The sequence below is a fragment of the Oryctolagus cuniculus genome, chromosome 2 (genome assembly GCF_964237555.1).
Source record: "Oryctolagus cuniculus chromosome 2, mOryCun1.1, whole genome shotgun sequence".
NCBI lineage: Eukaryota > Metazoa > Chordata > Mammalia > Lagomorpha > Leporidae > Oryctolagus > Oryctolagus cuniculus.
Window position 1 is genome coordinate 128,967,749 of NC_091433.1, and position 18,789 is coordinate 128,986,537.

General features: G+C 45.1%; 1 protein-coding gene across 3 annotated transcripts in view; it reads right to left on the reverse strand.

Moving 5' to 3' along the window:
- The window catches only part of DGUOK (deoxyguanosine kinase), a 37,909-nt gene that overhangs the window by 10,928 nt on the left and 8,192 nt on the right, over positions 1-18,789 (reverse strand). For 2 of the 3 annotated variants that reach the window (XM_002709734.5, XM_017340638.3), the window contains exons 2-3: positions 10,572-10,684; positions 1,516-1,703 (exon numbers count right to left, since the gene is read on the reverse strand). In XM_002709734.5, the coding sequence (XP_002709780.3) occupies positions 1,516-1,703; positions 10,572-10,684 (301 nt within the window). The remainder of the gene's footprint in view (positions 1-1,515; positions 1,704-10,571; positions 10,685-18,789) is intronic. The other variant, XM_008254231.4, reaches the window with a different exon arrangement.

Below are 18,789 nucleotides of genomic sequence, written 5' to 3' on the forward strand. Positions count from 1 at the left end.
ATTTAGGCAGGGAACCAGCGGATGGACAACCTTTCTCTCTGTCTCTCCCTCTGTAAATCTGCCTCTCAAATTAAAAAAAATAAATAAAACCCACACTGCCCCCTCTAAAGAAAGCACTTAGATATTGAAGCTGTCCATACAATAATTAATTCTTACCTCTTACAATTAAATGTTAAGATCACATAGCTTTTTAGCAAAGCATTTCTAATTAGCAAAACATTTCTAATTAGCAAAGCATTTCTACTTCTGTTTTCCTCTGAGGTTGTCTCTTACATGCCCATATTAGTAAAGGACTAGAAATCAAAAGACCAATTGTGAATATGTTTCCAAGCAACCCAGGTGGTTACATGTAATTCAGCTTCCTAGTTTGAGAGGCATGGTTTGGGAGAGAGGAAAGGAGAGAATAGGCAGTAGTATTCCTAACAGCTGAAAAGAACTAAAACCTACAGCCAACCATTTATGATATATATATTTAGCTTTCATAAACAGTAGGCTCTCAGTTGGGGTACAGAGAAGAAATGTGTGACCTGTAGGGTCTGTTTTATGTATCTTAACCACATGTCATTTACAACTGTGCCTTTATTTCTTTCTTTCAGGAGATTTTACGGGAGTATTAAGAAGCAGAACTAGCTTATCTAATTTGGAATTAAATGGGGAACCAACTGAGTGTCTTCAGCAGTGAATGGAAAATGAAAATGTAGCATTTTCCATTTTAATAACTCTAAGGGGCTTAAGACAGATCATTTTGCTTAAAAGTACCATTTCACTGACAGAAGGCATCCACAGCCTTCACATCAAGCTACTCTGTTCATAAGTGACTTAACCTCAATTCACAGCGCAGCCTGTGCTCAATGGCAGAGCAAGGAATTCTGGAGTCTGGTTGGGGCACCTCTTCTGGAACAGATAGGCTTACTCCCAGGCCAGCTGCTAGCTTTCATGCAAAGGACTTTACACCTTCTTCCCTCAGGGTGTCAGGATAAGTCCCTTTCCTGAATTGACACAGGCACTGGGTGTTCACTACAGACTCTGGCCAGCAATAAGTTTGTCACCTAAGAAGTAGGGGGAAAAGACTAACTCAGAGACAGAAGCCAACTTCACAGAAGTGTTTTCTGCCTAGACATCTTTTTTGAAGAATAAAAAGGGATGAATATCTTTTTTATATCATTGTGGGAATATAAATTTTAACTGTCTGCTTTTTTCTATTTCTTTTTCTTTTGTTTTTCTTAAAGACGATAATCAACCACTTATTTGTCTTCCTAGAACATACACTGCTACATGTCTCTTCTATGCCCTTAGCATGCATGTTTATACTAGGTCACACACACCTTTCTTGATATGCTTGAAACTCAGAAGAATTACAACTCTGGACAAACCAGTTTAGCATTATCTTTAAAAAAGAGACAAGTTTCCAACGTAGACTTTCAACGGTTAGCACAGTGTGAAACATGTGTGAAAACAGAAACTAGGAAGAACTGAGCAGGGGTCTCATGAGTGGTAGAGGGCTTGATGTCTTACCTGTCACTGTACACAGACCTCTCAAAGATCTGCACCGGCTTCCCAGACTGTAAGAGGTTCTCTGGGAAGGGCTCCAGCTGTACCTTCAGGCGGCTCATAAAGGAGTATGTCTGGAATGTGTAGGACCATCGTGCTGGCTCCCGGTACATCATGTCCAGCAAGTTCCCAAGACTTTGGGTACTGCAGGCCTAGAGGGGATTATAAGAGAATATCCTAGAAGGTATATTTACTCCATGGTATACACCACCAGCATTGCCCCAGGCCTATTTTATAAGCAATGAGACAGGGGCCAGTGCTGTGGCATAGCAGGCTGAGGCGCCAGCATCTCATATGGGTGCTGGTTCAAGTCTCAGCTGCTCCACTTCCAATGCAGCTCCCTGCTAATAGCCTAGGAAAGCAGCGTTAAGATGGCCCAAGTCCTTGGGCGCCTGCACCCATGTGGAAGACCTGGAAGAAGCTCCTGGCTTCGGACAGGCCCAGAACTGGCTATTGTGGCCATCTAGAGGAGTGAACCAGCAGAAGGAAGACCTCTCTGTCCCTCCCTCTGTCTGTAACTCTGCCTCTCAAATAAATTAATAAATCTTAAAAAAAAAAAAAAAAGCCACAAGAGCAGGAATTACAGAAATTGCCTTCCATTAAAAAGATATAGTCAGATGCCCCCATCCCCACCCTGCGAGATTTTCCTACCATATTAGACAAGAATCTGAGACAGGGAGATGATATTGCACTGTCAACATAACAGAGAGGAACAGAAGAACCATACAGAGAATTTACATATGACTGATGGATTTGTGGGGTCTGGAGAAGGATTAACAACCATCTAAAATCCACCTTAAATCAGATCTCTCCACAGAGCATTATACTATACTGTCTCTCTTGAGATGCCACTTGTGTCTATTCCCGTTTTTCTTCCCTTGTTTCCCCCCTCCCTTCTTTCTTTTGATTTTTTTAAAAATTTATTTGAAAGGGAGAGTGAGAGAAAGAGGAAGAGACTGAGAGAGATATCTTCCATCTGCTGACTCATTCCACAAATGTCCACAACAGCGGGGGCTGGGCATGGAGTCAAGGCATGGAGTCTGGTACTCCATCCCAGTCTGCCATGTAGGTGACAGGGACCAAGTACTTAGGACATCAACTGCTGCCTCCTAGGTGCATTAGCAGGACTCTGGACTGGAATCAGAGGAGCTGGGACTGCACTGGCACTGGATATGGGGTATGGGATGCAATCATCCTAAGGGAGAGCTTACACTGCTGTTTGTTAACCTGCTGAATCACAATGCCTTCCTCTGCAGCTACTGCTTATAAAACCTCAAGGTACAGGCTGGCACCATGGCTCACTAGGCTAATCCTCCGCCTTGCAGCGCCTGCACTCCGGGTTCTAGTCCCGGTTGGGGCACCGGATTCTTCCCGGTTGCCCCCCTTCCAGGGCAGCTCTCTGCTGTGGCCAGGGAGTGCAGTGGAGGATAGCCCAAGTGCTTGGGCCCTGTACCCCATGGGAGACCAGGAAAAGCACCTGGCTCCTGCCATCGGATCAGCGCGGTGCGCCGGCTGCAGCACGCTGGCCGCAGCGGCCATTGGATGGTGAACCAACGGCAAAGGAAGACCTTTCTCTCTGTCTCTCTCTCACTGTCCACTCTGCCTGTCAAAAAACAAAACAAAACAAAACAAAACTCAAAAACCTCAAGGTACAGAGAAAGCAATTATTTGCAAATTCAACCAACCAAGCAATCAAACTGCATTCTATGTCTTTCATATCAGGGCTAATTTGCTCGCTAAAACAAACAAAAATAAAACTCCCTTCCATTCCAGCAACATTGTAAAATGCAATCTGAAGTTTCTCTTACTCAGCATGCATAGGTGGTCATAAGTAGGGATAGCTAGGAGCCCTGGATTTTTTTTTTCTAGGCTCTGCCACAGATTCCACACAAAAGTGAGTTCTCTGCAAAGCACCCTGGGCCTGCATTTATTCAATCACTCTTAATGGAAGACCTGTGTGGATGAGGCACAACATGGCTCAGGGGCTATAAGAGCTACCAAAGAAGAAAGTAACATTTACTTCAATGTCCATTGTGTAATGTTCTCATCTAACCTTCAAAACAGCTTCATGAAGTAGGTACTGGTGTTAAGCTCCAGAGGGGAAAATCCACTAAGAGGTCTAGTAACTTCCTTGTCTAAGGTCTCAGAGGGAGTAAGCGTTGAATGGGGACTCAACCCTGGCTTCCTCTCAGTTCTTCAATCGAATGCCTCTTCATATAAAGGCAAATGAGGCATGTTTACTGAAAGAAAAGAGCCCAAATGCAAGAGGGAAGATGGTGACAAGGACATAAAGAGTATATAAAAGAGAATGTGAGGTGAAGGGGAAATCCTTTATGGTGGAAGGAATCTCAAGAAGTTTCTAGAAAAAAGTGGCATTAAGCTGGGAAGTAGCTGTTGAGAGTTTTCCTTTCTTCCTATCCTCCAAAGCACACGTACACACAGCAGCTTCACAAATGGTCCCTCATGAAGAGCTGCAGGTAGAAGCAAAGGACAAATCTGAATCTCAAGTCTTTGAGGGCATCACGTGAGTGTGGGGAGCAGCCCCTGGCCTGGCATGCAGTTCAGAGACTGAGTGATGGAGGCGTGTGCTAGTGTGATGGAAGTGTGGACTGGTGGAGGTTACTGCATCAGCAGGCTCTGGGCTGCCAGAGGAGGACTGCTCTGAAACAACAAGTATACAGTTTCTGAAAGAACTCATCTTAGCCACAGAACAAATACACACATATCTCTAAATATATATGCACAAACGACAGTAACGAGATGATATTCAGCAATTTGAAGGGGAGAGGACCAATCTGTGTGTCCAGAAAGAGTTGTCAAAACAAGAGAAAAAAGAAACATCTCAATGAAATTCAAGATACTGCCTCACTGCTAAAACATGGCTAGGCTGTTATAAAGAAGGAACAATATGGAAAGATCATTCATGGAGGTGAAAAATGCAGTTGTCAATGTAGAACACCAATGAAGCAGTAACTAGCACTCTATAAACTGTATTAAATCTAATTAGTGAGTGAGAATACCACCTTAAGAAACTTTCCCTAAACTAGGAGATAAAAGCAGAAAATTATAGAAGGAATGAAAAGACATGCAGATTAGAAGGAAGAGATCTAGGCTGGTGCTGTGGTGTAGTGGGTAATTCGCCACCTGTGGTGCCAGCATCCCATCTGGGCGTTGGTTCAAATCCTGGCTGCTCCACTTCTAATCCAGCTCTCTGCTATGGCAAAGCAGTGGAAGATGGCCCAAGTCCTTGGGCCTCTGCACCTGCGTGGAAGACCTGGAAGAAGCTCCTGGCTCCTGGCTTTGGATTGGTGCAGCTCCAACCATTGCGGCCAATTGGGAAGTGAACCAGCGGATGGAAGACCTCTCTCTGCCTCTCCTTCTCTCTCTGACTTTCAAATAAATAAATCTTAAAAAAACAAAAAAATAAAACCAAGCCGGTGCCGATGCTCACTTAGCTAATCCTCCGCCTGCGGCACCAGCACCCAGGGTTCTAGTTCCAGTTGGGGCACCAGATTCTGTCCTGGTTGCGTCCTCTTCCAGTCCAGCTCTGCTGTGGCCCGGGAAGGCAGCGGAGGATGGCCCAAGTGCTTGGGCCCTGCACCCACATGGGAGACCAGGAGGAAGCATTTGGCTCCTGGCTTAGGATCGGCGCAATGAGCCAGCCGCAGTGCACTGGCCGTAGCGGCCATTTTGGGGGTGAACCAACAAAAAAGGAAGACCTTTCTCTCTGTCTAACTCTGCCTGTCAACAAACAAACAAACAAACAAACAAAAAAACCAGAGATCCAACATACATTGTAATGCAGTGGTATGGCATATTTTGCTTTTTCGTTTTTTGCTCTGGAGAAAAATAAGATACAGTATAACTGTTGCTCCACCTAAAGCAAATCAAAAAATTTTGGTATCCAAACAGAGGCCAAGATGATCTCTTGCAACGTCAATGTAGGGTCAGCACTCTCTATTTGTGGGTTCTGTACTGTCAGATTAAATCACGGCAAATAGAAAATATTCAAAAACCTAACAACTGCATCTGTACTGAATATGTACAGGCTCCTGGTCATTGTTTCCTAAACAGTAAGCATCACAGCTATTCAAATAGCTTTCACAATAGCTTGCATTATGTATTACAAGTAAGCTAGAGATGAATTAAAGAACAACAGAGGATGCCCTGGCATCAACGCCCTACAAATACTGAGGGAACCTGTGTACCGCTCGCTCCTCCAGCAAAGCTACCCAACAAGCAAACTACTTCTTCTCAAGAGACAAGAGTCCGATCCAAGAGGTAAAACACCATGTCAAACAAAAAGAGACCAGCAGTGGATGACCCTGCCTATAAGGCATGTGTCTCTCTCACCACTGAGAATCACTATCTAACAGAAATGTGTGGTATGTGCATTATCTCCGGCAAGAAGCAGTTTAAAAAGATGACAGGGAGCAAAGAGTCCAGTCACAATAGCAACAACAGGTAATCTACTCAGGAATAAACTGAAAAACTCCACCAGAACAAGTAGTAACTATCTATGGAAAAACAAAATTGTAGAGTTCTCTAACTTTGAGTCACATAGAGCATAAAACCATAAAAGCAACAGAAAGAAATATAGGATTTTTTATAATCTTAGGCAATGGAAGGCTTTTTTCAACTTGAACATCGAAGGCAGTAACTATGAAGGCAATGAGCAGAACTGATTACATAAAAACAGAAATATATTAGATTAAAAATATATCATATATAAAGAAAAGTGACTGGGGAAAATATCAGCACTATCTAGAAACTCCATCTGGGTCTCCCACATGGGTGCAGGGGCTCAAGCATTTGGGTTATCATCCACTGCTTTCTCAGATGCATTAATAGGGAGCTTAATCAGAATCAAAGGAGCCAGGATCTGAATAGGTACTCCAATATGGGATGCCAGTATTGCAAGCGTGGGCTTAACCCATCCTGGCACAGTGGGTTAAGATGTTGCTTATAATGCTGGCATACTATATCAGAGTGCCTATTAGAATCTTGGCTCCTCTGCTTCTGACACAGCTTCCTGCCAATGAGCCTGGGAAAGCAGATGATGGCTCAAGCACTTGGGCCTCTGCCACACACCATGTGAGAGACTCAGTGCTGGCTTCTGGCTTCAGCCTGTTGCAGCCATTTTAAGTGAACCAGCAGATGGAAGAACCCTCTCTGTGCTTCTGCTTTACTCACTATCACTCTTTCAAGTAATAAGTAAATCCTTTTTTTTTTTTAAAGTGTCAACAATACACATAATTTGTGGAAATCAAAATTCTAGTTCTAGGTTGTTCTAAAAAACACACACAGGTATGGAGGCTGGTGATATGGTACAGTGGGTTAAATCGCTACCCCTATGAGAGCTGGTTAGAGACTCTGCTCTGGCTCCTTCTCCTTTTTTTTTTTTTTTTTTTTTTTTTTAAGATTTTCTTTAGGCATTGTGGTATAGCTGGTTAAGCTGTAGCCTATAGCACCGAAATCCCACGTGCTCACTGGTTCGAGTCCTGGCTGCTCCACTTCCGATCCAGCTAACTGCTAATGTGCCTGGGAAAGCAGAAGATGGCCCAAGTGCCTGGGCCTCTGCACCTACGTGGGAGACCCAGAAGAAGCTCCTGGCTACTGGATTTGGCCCAGCTCAGCCATTGTAGCCATTTGGGGGGTGAATAAGTATGGCATGCTCCCCCTCTCTCCATCTCTTCCTTTCTCTCTGGAACTCTGCCTTTCAAATAAATAAATGACTAAAAACAAAAACAAAAACAAAAACAGGTGGTGGCTGCACTGAGGCTAGAGGATCCTCCTCCAAGAAGATTCACTCGCCTAGCCTCAGTTTCTTGTTATGTGGCCTCTTTCTTTTTTTCATTAATTTCACTTTATTTGGAAGGCAGAGACATAACAGATCTTTCATCTGATGGTTCACTCCCCAAATGCTGAGCATTCCCCTAATGCCTGTAACAGCTAGGCTAAACCCAGGAGTGTAGAAATCTATCCGGATCTCCCAAGAGAACAGAAGGGACCCACATACTTGAGCAATCATCTGCTGACTTGCAGGGTGTGCACAGCAGGAAGTTGGATCCGAAATGGAGGAACCAGGACTCAAGCCAGGCACCCTGACTTAACTGATGTACCACACAACCACCCTTGTAGGCCTCTTCGCCGGGCTGCTTCACAACATGACAGCTGGCCTGCCACCAGCAAGACTGACACTCCAATGTTTTAAGTCCTGCCCTGGAAGGGCACACTGCCATTTCTGCTACATTCTATTCATTAGAAACAAGGCACTAAGTTCAGTTCTTACTCAAGGGAAGGGCACTCAAGCTTCTCTTCTTGAAGGAAAGAAGAGCAAACAATTTGGAGACATATACTGAAATTCCAACAGGTAACCTTTGGCACACTCCGAATAAGATTTATAATTTCTTTTTTTTTTTTTTTTCAAGATTTATTCAAGAGTCAGAGTTACAGATAGAGAGGCAGAGAGAGAGAGGTCTTCCATCCGATAGTTCACTCCCCAATTGGTTGCAACAGCTGGAGCTGCACCAACTCAAAGCCAGGAGCCAGGAGCTTCTTCTGGGTCTCCCACGCGGGTGCAGGGGCCCAAGCACTTGGGCTGTCTTCCACTGCTTTCCCAGGCTATAGCAGAGAGCTGGATTGGAAGTGGAGTAGTCGGGTCTCGAACAGGCACCATATGGGATGCCGGCGCTTCAGGCTAGGGCATCAATCTGCTGTGCCACAGCGCCAGCCCCTATAATTTATTTCTAAATGGAAAAGTTAACTTTATAAATATACACATACATACATACAAGGAATAACTCTAAAATCAAAAATCCTCAATAGGGGCCGGCGCTGTGGCTCAGTGGGTAAAGCCGCCGCCTGCAGTGCTGGCATCCCATATAGGCACCAGTTTGAGTCCCGGCTGCTCCATTTCCCAGCCAGCTCTCTGCTATGGCTCGGGAAAGCAGTAGAAGATGGCCCAAGTGTTTGGGCCCCTGAACCCACGTGGGAGACCCGGAAGAAGCTCCTGGCTCCTGGCCTCAGATTGGTGCAGATCCGGCAGTTGTGGCAACTGGAGAGTGAATCATCGGAAAGAAGTCCCCCTTCCCTGCTTCTCCTCTCTCTGTGTAACTCTGACTTTGAAATAAAAGAATAAATATTAAAAAAAAATCCTCAATAAACATGATGTGAGTGCCACAAAAGGTAATAAAATTCTGGCTTGGAATACAGAAAAATAGCACCCAAAACAAGTTCTACAATACTCAGTACCATTTAGGCCGGCGCAGTGGCTCACTAGGCTAATCCTCCACCTTGTGGCGCCGGCACACTGGCGTTCTAGTCCAGGTCGGGGCACCAGATTCTGTCCCGGTTGCCCGTCTTCCAGGCCAGCTCTCTGCTGTGGCCAGGGAGTGCAGTGGAGGATGGCCCAAGTGCTTGTGCCCTGCACCCCATGGGAGACCAGGATAAGCACCTGGCTCCTGCCATCGGGTCAGCGTGGTGCGCCAGCCGTGGCGGCCATTGGAGGGTGAACCAATGGCAAAAGGAAGACCTTTCTCTCTGTCTCTCTCTCTCACTGTCCACTCTGCCTGTCAAAAAAAGAAAAAAAATATTCAGTACCATTTAGATTCTATCTAGAATGTTCCATTCAGCTCTGAGTACCACTCCTAGTATATTCTAATTGGAAAATGGACAGACTGGAGATCATTACTTAAACCAAGTTACTTTAGAATGACGAATAGTCTGAGGAAAATGAAGTATTCAGCTCCAAGGAGAAAAGACCTGAGGGGGAAAGCAAGCAAATAAAGCCTCCAACTAGATACAGGGTTGCCACATGGAAAAGCTGTAAGACAGGAAGGAGTAGAACTTGAACCAATGAGTCAGAGTCACAGGGGCGCAACATGGCACAATGCAAGGGGGAACAGTCTAACAATAAGTTGTTACAAACCAGAATGAGCCACTCAGTAAACGTTCCAGGTGGCTGTAGAAGGAGCTTGTGGAGCCTGAGGAGTCATGGTATAGCCGCCCCCACAGCTCCCGAAAAGGTTCATGTTCAAATGGATCTTTGCCTCCTCACACTGATGTGGCTGGTGTTGAAATCTACCCTATGGCCTCTGGCAAAGCAAAAGCCTTGGCCGGCGCCGCGGCTCACTAGGCTAATCCTCCGCCTAGCGGCGCCGGCACACTGGGTTCTAGTCCCGGTTGGGGCGCCAGATTCTGTCCCGGTTGCCCCTCTTCCAGGCCAGCTCTCTGCTGTGGCCAGGGAGTGCAGTGGAGGATGGCCCAGGTGCTTGGGCCCTGCACCCCATGGGAGACCAGGAAAAGCACCTGGCTCCTGGCTCCTGCCATCGGATCAGCACGGTGCGCCGGCCGCAGCGCGCCGGCCGCGGCGGCCATTGGAGGGTGAACCAACGGCAAAGGAAGACCTTTCTCTCTGTCTCTCTCTCTCACTGTCCACTCTGCCTGTCAAAAAATAAAAAATAAAAAATAAAAAAAAAAAAAAAAAAGCAAAAGCCTTAACACCAGGACCCAGGCCATCAAGTAAAAGTGAAATGCACAGGGCTTGGCACAGCATCATACCCAGCACATGGTACATGCTTTATAAATGCTTTCACCTCTGCATGGACTCTAAGTGTTGACAGCATGCTTTTTCAGGTAACTTCCAATTTTCAAGACTTACAGAAAAGTTAAAATCACTACAATTAACTACTAATTTTGATGGGTAGCTTTACTAGTAATACTTAAGGGCAGGAATGACAAAATTCATCTTCAAAGCCAGGATGGATGGACATGCTTTGGGAAACCACAAAGAACAGAGGCGGGCACTTACACAGACACATGAAAGCCACAAAAATCAAAACTAAACATACTCAAACAAGTCATATCCTCTCTGGTGTATGTGGTCTGCTTTCTGGAATGGAGCTATTTTAAAAAGGAGATTCAAACTGGGCTCCTTCACCCACTCAGAGCAAATTAAATTATTACAATTAGATTATTCACCCATGCCTGCCAACTACCCACCACAGCTGAAAACTTACTTTTTGGGTGCCAGCAGCCTGGACATCCTGCCATGTTGCTACAGGTTCTGTAGCTATGTGCCACTTGGGGTAAGCTTTCATGAGTAACTTCACAAAGGTGGACTTTCCCACAGCTGCAATGCAAACAGCATGTATTGGGATGCTGCCCAAAACAGGCTGAAGGAAGACGCCGCCATGCAACCCTGCTGCACATGCTCAACTCAAGGGAACAAATCCTAGTTTTTTTATTTCAAAATTCAGCAGCCATGCTGTTGTCAGATTGATGATGGGTCGGGTCATGCTAACCAGAGTCACCATAATGAATACAGGCAACACAGAGAAAGATCCCCTTGAGATTTGATTTGTGATTTTAATGTCCCAACCTCCCAGAGGCAAGAAACAGTTAATAATGGTTGGAAATGTAATAGAACCATCAACAGTAGATGAAATCAGCTACATAAATTGTAAAGCACTAGTTACAGTCCTATTTGTTCTATGACAGTGCCAAAATTACAGTTTTTCAAGATAGAAAGTGATTATGACCCTCTTTCATTCAACAAATCTAACAAATTCAACAAATCCTCATGGAGTGCTAACCTGGTGCTCCAGACTGTCAGGCACGGGGGTACAATGGTAAATAAAACAGAGACTAGATTTGATCCCCACAGAGCCTTCATGGGAGAGAGTAAACAAGAACACAATACTACTAACAAATTGTGTGAAGTGTTAGGAAAGAAAAATGCAAGTTGACTCTAGTATAGTGAGAAGGTCAGGGAAGGAGCCTTTGAAATGATGACACTGGAGGTAAGATCTGAAAGATGAGAGGTCAGCCAGGCCAGCCTTGGGGGAAGGATAATCCATGCAGAGGGGGTAGAAGGAACCTGCAAGAGAGAAAGAACTTGACGACAAGGAGAAGTCTTAAGGCCTTGGAAGTATGGCTCCAACAGGGTAAGAAGAGTGGCTCGATTTGGGTATGGCAAAGCAGAGAGGCAATCCAAACACAGGTCACATGCTTACACTGCAGTCATGGCACGAAGCTTCCATTCTATTCTCAGGGTAATGGAAAGTCAATGACAACAGTTTTTATTTTTTTTAATCCTTAGTTATTTACTTTTATCTACTTGAAAGGCAGAGTGATGGAGAGTCTTCCACCCTCTGGTCCAATTCCTAAAACCCATAACAGCCAAGGTTAGGCTAGGCCAAAACTAGGAGGCTGAAACTCCATTCAAGTCTCCCACTTGGATGGCAGGGGCCCTCAAGCATCTGAGCTATCATCTGCTGCCTCCCAGGATGCATTTGTAGGAAACTGAATCAGAAGTAAATGTGCTGGGGCTGGCGCTGTGGCATAGCGGATAAAGCCGCCACCTGTAGTGCCAGCATCCCATATGGGCGCCAGTTCGTATCCCGGCTGCTCCACTTCCAATCCAGCTCTCTGCTATGGCCTCTCTCTCTCTCTCTGCCTCTCTGTAACTCTGCCTTTCATATAAATAAATAAATCTTAAAAAAAAAAAAAAAAAGTAAAGGTGGTGGTACTTGAACCAAGCACTTGAATATGGGCTCTGGGCATTCCAAGCAGTGGCTCAACCCATTGAGCCACAATGCCCAGCTGGACAGCAGTTTTTTGTTGTTGTTGTTGTTTTAATATTTATTTGAAAGTCAGAGTTACACAGAGAGAGGAGAGGCAGAGAGAGAGTGGGAGAGAGAGGTCTTCCATCCAATGGTTCACTCCCCAATTGGCCGCAACAGCAGGAGCTGTGCCGATCCGAAGCCAGGAGCCAGGAGCTTCTTCCAGGTCTCCCACGTGGGTTCAGGGGCCCAAACACTTGGGCCATCTTCTACTGCTTTCCCAGGCCATAGCAGAGAGCTGGCTGGGAAATGGAGCAGCCGGGACTCAAACTGGTGCCTATATGGGATGCCGGCACTGCAGGCGGCGGCTTTACCCACTGCGCCACAGCGCCGCCCCATGGACAGCAGGTTTTAAGCAGAGAAATTACAAGACCTTTGAACATTCTTTACTGGTTACCATGCAAAATGGGAGAGAGGAGGGGATATGACAGCTCCTGCTGCAGGGACAGTGTCCACAGACTTTGACATCACCCTCAGAAAGCGAAAAGATCATTCTGCTGGTTGAGTCAGCTTAGGCTGAAGGGGAAGAAGGCACATCAGTAAGAAAATGACAGCAGCTTGATCAGGGTGACAGCAGAGAAGGAAAACAGCGGTTGCTTTCAGATACCTTTTGCAGATGAAATCAACCTTGTATACCACAAATTCAAGTTATCATTGCCCACTTATAGCAATGTCTGGCCTATCTAATCTGAACTCCAGACAAACACCTCCAAACCTATATATTCTCTATATTAACTCATTTTCTTTCCCACTAAGCTGAGCTTGTTTGTATATCCCAGACCTCCAGATTTGGTAGCATCATCCACTCACTGTAAGAACTTCCTCCTCTGCCAATCAACACTCCTGCAGCCACAGTGCTTTTGCATCTGTTTCTCAATTTTTCCCACTGGTTTTTCTCTCCATTCCCATTTGCATGCTCAGACCAGGTTGTCATCATCTCTTGCCTCTCCAAGAGTGTCCTCTTCAATCCATCCTCCATGCTACGGCCATACTAAACATGAAGTAACACTGCTCACAATCTTTCTTGGGGCCGGTGCTGTGGCGTAGCAGGTAAAGCTGCTGCCTGCAGTGCCAGCATCCCATATGGGTGCTGGTTTGAGTCCCTGCTGCTCTACCTCCAATCCAGCTCTCTGCTGTGGCCTGGGAAAGCAGCAGAAGATGGCCCAAGCCCTTGGGCCCCTGCACCCGTGTGAAAGGCTCAGAAGAAACTCCTGGCTTCCTATTGGCATGGTTCTGGGTGTTGCAGCCAACTGGGGAGTGAACCAGCAGATGGAGGACCTCTCTCTCTCTCTCTTTGCCTCTCCTTCTCTCTCTGTGTAACTCCAATTTTCAAATAAATAAATGATGCACAGTTATTCTTAAGTGTTGAAAATTAACTGAAATGTGATCCCTGTTGAACGTGGGAGTGGGAGAGGGAAGAGATGTATAATTTGGGACATGCTCAGGCTGACTTGCCCCAAGTGGTGGAGTTGGAAGCATACCAGGGGATTCCAATTCAATCCCATCGAGGTGGCATGTACCAATGCCATCTCACTGTTCCAGGTGATCAATTTCAGTTCACAGTTGGTCATGGTGGAGGGACTGGGAGTCAAAGGGAGCACATAGACAAGTCTAGTACCTGCTAACGCTAACCAATGGAGTAAATAAAGGGGAGAGTGATCCAACATGGGAAGTGAGATACTCAGCAGACTCATAGAATGGCAGATGTCCTAAATAGCACTCTGGCCTCAGAATCAGCCCTAAAGGCATTCGGAGCTGGCTGAAAAGCTCATGAGAGTATTTCAGGCATGGAAAGCCAAGACACTCTGGCAAAAGATCTCTGCGAGTGAGATCCCAGTGGAAAGAACAGGTCATCAAAGAAGGAGGTACCTTTCTCTGAAGGGAGGAGAGAACCTCCACTTTGACTATGACCTTGTCTAAACAAGATAAGAGTAGGAGAACTCAGAGGGCTTCCATAGCCTTGGAAACTCATGACTGGAGCATAGGGAGATTACTGATGCCATAGACAGGAGTGTCAATTGGTAAAGTCAACAACAGGAGTCACTGTGCACTTACTCCTCATGTAGGATCTCTATCCTTAATGTGCTGTACATTGAGATTTAATGCTATAACGAGTACTCAAACAATATATTTCACTTTGTGTTTCTATGGGGGTGCAAACTGTTGAAATCCTTACTTAATGCATACTAAACTGATCCTCTGTAAAAAAAAAAAAAAAAGAAATTATCAATTCCCAACTTGACTCTCACTGGGATTAAACATGACAATAGGTCTGCTCTGATTTCATCATCATTTAAAAAAAATCATCTATTATTTTTCACTTTATGTTTCTGTGTGGGAGCAAACTGTTGAAATCCATACTTAATGTATACTAAGCTGATCTTCTGTATATTAAGATAATCGAAAATGAATCTTTATGTGAATGGAGGGGGAGAGGGAGTGGGAAAGGGGAGGGTTGTGGGTGGGAAGGACGGTATGGGGGGGAAGCCATTGTAATCTATAAGTTGTACTTTGGAAATTTATATTCATTAAATAAAAGTTTAAAAAAAAAAAAAAAACAATTCTTCAACACTTCTCCATTGCCTGTCTGACCAGATCCCAGTCCCCTGCATGGTCTGTAAGATACTCCTGGCAACTCCAATCATGCCTCTTCCTCTCTTGAAAATGTGACTGCATATGCTTTCCCATTTCCTAGGGTACCTCCTTTCCTCATCTGGCCAAGTCCTACTCAATCTTCAAGGTTCTGCTCAGGGAAGCCTTCCCTGAACTCAGATGCCTCTAAACTGGATTAGCTAATCCTCATCTGTGCTTGGCCTGGTACTCTGGGTGAGACTCCGTTACTGCAATTGTAATTGTGTTTCTCCAGGTAGAAGATGGGCTCTTTCAGGTAGAAAACAAAACCCAGCCTAATAACCTGGTTAAATGAATAAGGCACACAGTCTATTATTAATTTCAGATCCTTCTAAAGGCTGAACTTGTCAAAAATAAGAAAGTGAACCTCAAGAGCATATTTGGAGCTCAATCTTCTATCAAAAGTGATCCATCTTTGAGCAGGCATTTGGCACAGCGGTTAAGACGCTGCTTGGGATGCTGTCATCCCATATCAGACTGCCTGGGTTTCAGTCCCTATTCCACTTCTGATTTTAGCTTCCTGCTAATGTGCACCCTGCAAGGTAGTGAGTGAAGGCTCAAGTACCTGGGTACCTGCCAACCATGTGGGAGACTAGAATGAGTTCCAGGTTCCTGGCTTCGTCCTAGCCCAGCTCTTAATGTGGTGGGCATTTGGGGAGAGACCTGTCTTATCTTGTCAAATTACTTTAAAAGGCTGTCTCTTTCAAATGAGTTTTCCCTTTAAAAGGAATCCAAAGGGAACCCAGAGAAAGATGGGTACCCTTCCAGTCAATCCTATTAGTCCTGGGTGATTACTGATCAGGAGTGCTTGATGTCTCAGCATTAAGAGCCTACACATCCAATACATGACATTTATGACACACCACCCCAACTCCTCTCTGAATACCCAGGGTAAGAACAAACAGTGTGCGTTCTGTACAGTCACGCTCTCCTCTCAGCCCCCACCTCCACTCAACTTGTGTGTGCCTTTTCACATTTGCTCAGCCCCTGCTCTTCCCACACGTCAGTGAGTAAATGCCTTCCCCTGCTCTTCCAGACCCGTGTCTAAATCCTTTCCCCTACCAATCCTAAGGTCTCATCTCTTCACAAGTTCAGGATTACTCTAGCTCATCTCAAATTCTTACCACTAGTGTTAGTTACCAGTTGGTTAACTTTGTGTATCTGATAACTACCTGCCCTGATTAGGTGTTAGCTTAACATATGCCCCAGATGGTCAACTTTTACACTGCAACTTGTTCTAAAAACATGGTTCTTGCCTGGGGCCACAGCACCAGCCCCAGGGCAGTATTTCTTAAACTAAGTCCATTGGATCTGAGCTCTGCCAGTCATTATTAAAAGTTTTTTAAGAATTCAGTTATATGCTTATTTTTTTAAAAAAGATTTATTTTATTTGAAAGTCAGAGTTAGAGAGAGAGAGAGAGGAAGAGACAGAGAGGTCTTCCACCACTGGTTCACTCCCCAAATGACCACAACGGCCGGAGCTGGGCCGATTCAAAGCCAGGAGCTTCTTCTGGGTTGCCTGCGTGGATGCAGGGTCCTAAAGACTCGGCCATCTTCTACTGCTTTCCCAGGCCATGGCAGAGCACTGGATCAGTAGTGGAGAAACCGGGACTGAAACCGGCGCCTATAGAGTATGCTGGCACTGCAGGCGGTGGCTTTTTAGCTGCTACACCATAGTGCCAGCACCCAGTTACATATTTAGAGTAAAACTAGAGACAGAATATCTTCTTCAGTACTGTCATACCTAATCAAAATGGCTCTTCTCTTCTTGTTTGGGTGCTGTGTTTTTAAAAATATTTCTAAAGACAAGTGTTTTAAAGTGTTTCCAGGTGCTTCATAAGATGGTGATGTGGGACCAGCACTGTAGTGGAGCAAGATAAGCTTCTACCTGCAGCACCAGCAGCCCATATGGGCACTGGTTCATGTTGCAGCTGCTTCTCTTCCGATCCCACTCTCTGCTTATGGCCTGGGAAGGCAGTGGAACATGGCCCAAGTGCTCTCTCTGCACCTGCGTGGGAGACCCAGAAGAAGCTCCTGGCTTCTGTCTTTGGATTGGCTCAGCTCAGGCCATTGTGGCCATTTGGGGAGTGAACCAGTGGACAGATTTCTGTCTCTCCCTCTGTCTGTAACTCTACCTCTCAAAAAAATAAATAAAATCTTTAAAACAAAACAAAACAAAAACTGTGGTGGTGTTTGCTTCTCTACTGCTACAAAGGCCTACTCCTGACCATGAGAATACTCCCCTCTACAGAAAGCCTCACTTCCTCAGGCAATACTGGCCTCTTATCATTATCTCAGACTTAGCACAATTTGGTCAGAGCCCCCTTAAACATTATCTTTCAAAAAATCCTCTTAATACCAAGAAATCTGGGAGGCACCAGACCTCACAAGCAACATCAAACCTTCCCTGAGGGTCTTAGCTATCAGTGAGGTTTATTACATCAGCCATGACTTTTAAACATGGTAGGAGGTATTTTCTTAAGAGTATATTACTTAAACATGTTCATTCCATTAGCTCCAGGATTGCCCCTCTACAAATCGGACTGAAGAATTCTGTTGTTAATGTTCACAGTTTTGTAAGCCAGGTATTTTGCTCCCAACAAGTTTTTCTATAAACTACAATTTCTGCTTTAGCCATATTCTGCTAAAACCTAGCAGTAAGACACTGTTTGTTTTAACACCCAAATAATATTTTGTCAGGAACTGCAGTTGATGCTGCATTACTTCACTCATTCATTCAACCAACAGATGTTTATCAGGTGGCTACCAAACAGCAGGCACCATAACTAAAATGATGACCGAGGCTGAGATCTTTCCCTTGAGGATTTCATATTACAACCTGGAGACCCAGGATTGTATGGGCTCTGAACCTCAAAGCACCCTGGGCAAACTTAACAGATCAGTTGGCATGCTTAAAATACAAATGTAATACATTTTTACTTACACATTTTTACTTCTGATTCCTTTCATTTTCTTTGCATTGGAAAATGTTTATCAAAACAAACAAAATAATCTAAAAGTCCTTCACTTCCAAATAACAATCCAAACCCGTCCATTGAGAAGGAAAGACCTTCTGGGCTAGCAAGCCCTCTTCCCTGACTCTGCCTACGCTGTGATTTATCTTCCACTGTCACTTTCTCTCCCCTAGGCAGAGTTAATTACTGCCTGCTCTGGTTTACCAAGGTATTACACTCCAATTATCTGTTCACTCATCACTCTCTCCAGCTAGACTGGGAGCTAGCTCTTTGAAGACACAAACTAACCCTATTCCCTTTGCTTCCTGAGTCTCTAGCCAGGTAGTAAGAATAGAGAAGGGAATAGGGGTTTGCAGCAGTGGTTGAGACTCTGCTTGGGACCCCTGCATCCCACTATTAGTATGCTTGTTTGAAGTCCTGGATCTACTTCCAATTTAAGCTTCCTGCTGATGTACATGTTGGAAGCAGTAGGTGATGGCTCAAGCACTTGCATCTCTGAAATCCATGTGGGAGACAGAGTTTGGGACTCCTAGGTTTGGCCCAGCCCAGCCTGGGCTGTTGTACAGTGGCTACCAGTGAATGAGGACCTGGCTGTCTTAGTGCCTATCAAAAACAGAAAGAGGCACCAGCACTGTGGCATAGAAGGTTAAGTTCCTGTCTGTGATGCCAGCATCCTATATGTAATGGATTCCATATTTTGAGTCCCTGCTGCTCCACTTCCGATCCAGCTCCCTGTTAATGTGCCTGGGAAGGCAGCAGAAGAGATCCTGAATTCTTAGGCCCCCGTCATCCATGTGGGAGACCCGGATGGTATTCCAGTCCTGGCTTCAGCCTGAGCCTGGCCTAGCCCTGGCCATTGTGGCCATTTCGGGAGCAAACCAGCATATGGAAGATCTCACTCTAACTCCGCATTTTAAATAAATAAATAAATCTTAAAAAAGAGATGGATGGATGGGTGAAATGCAGTAAATCACACACACACACAAAAATCCATTACACAGAGTTTC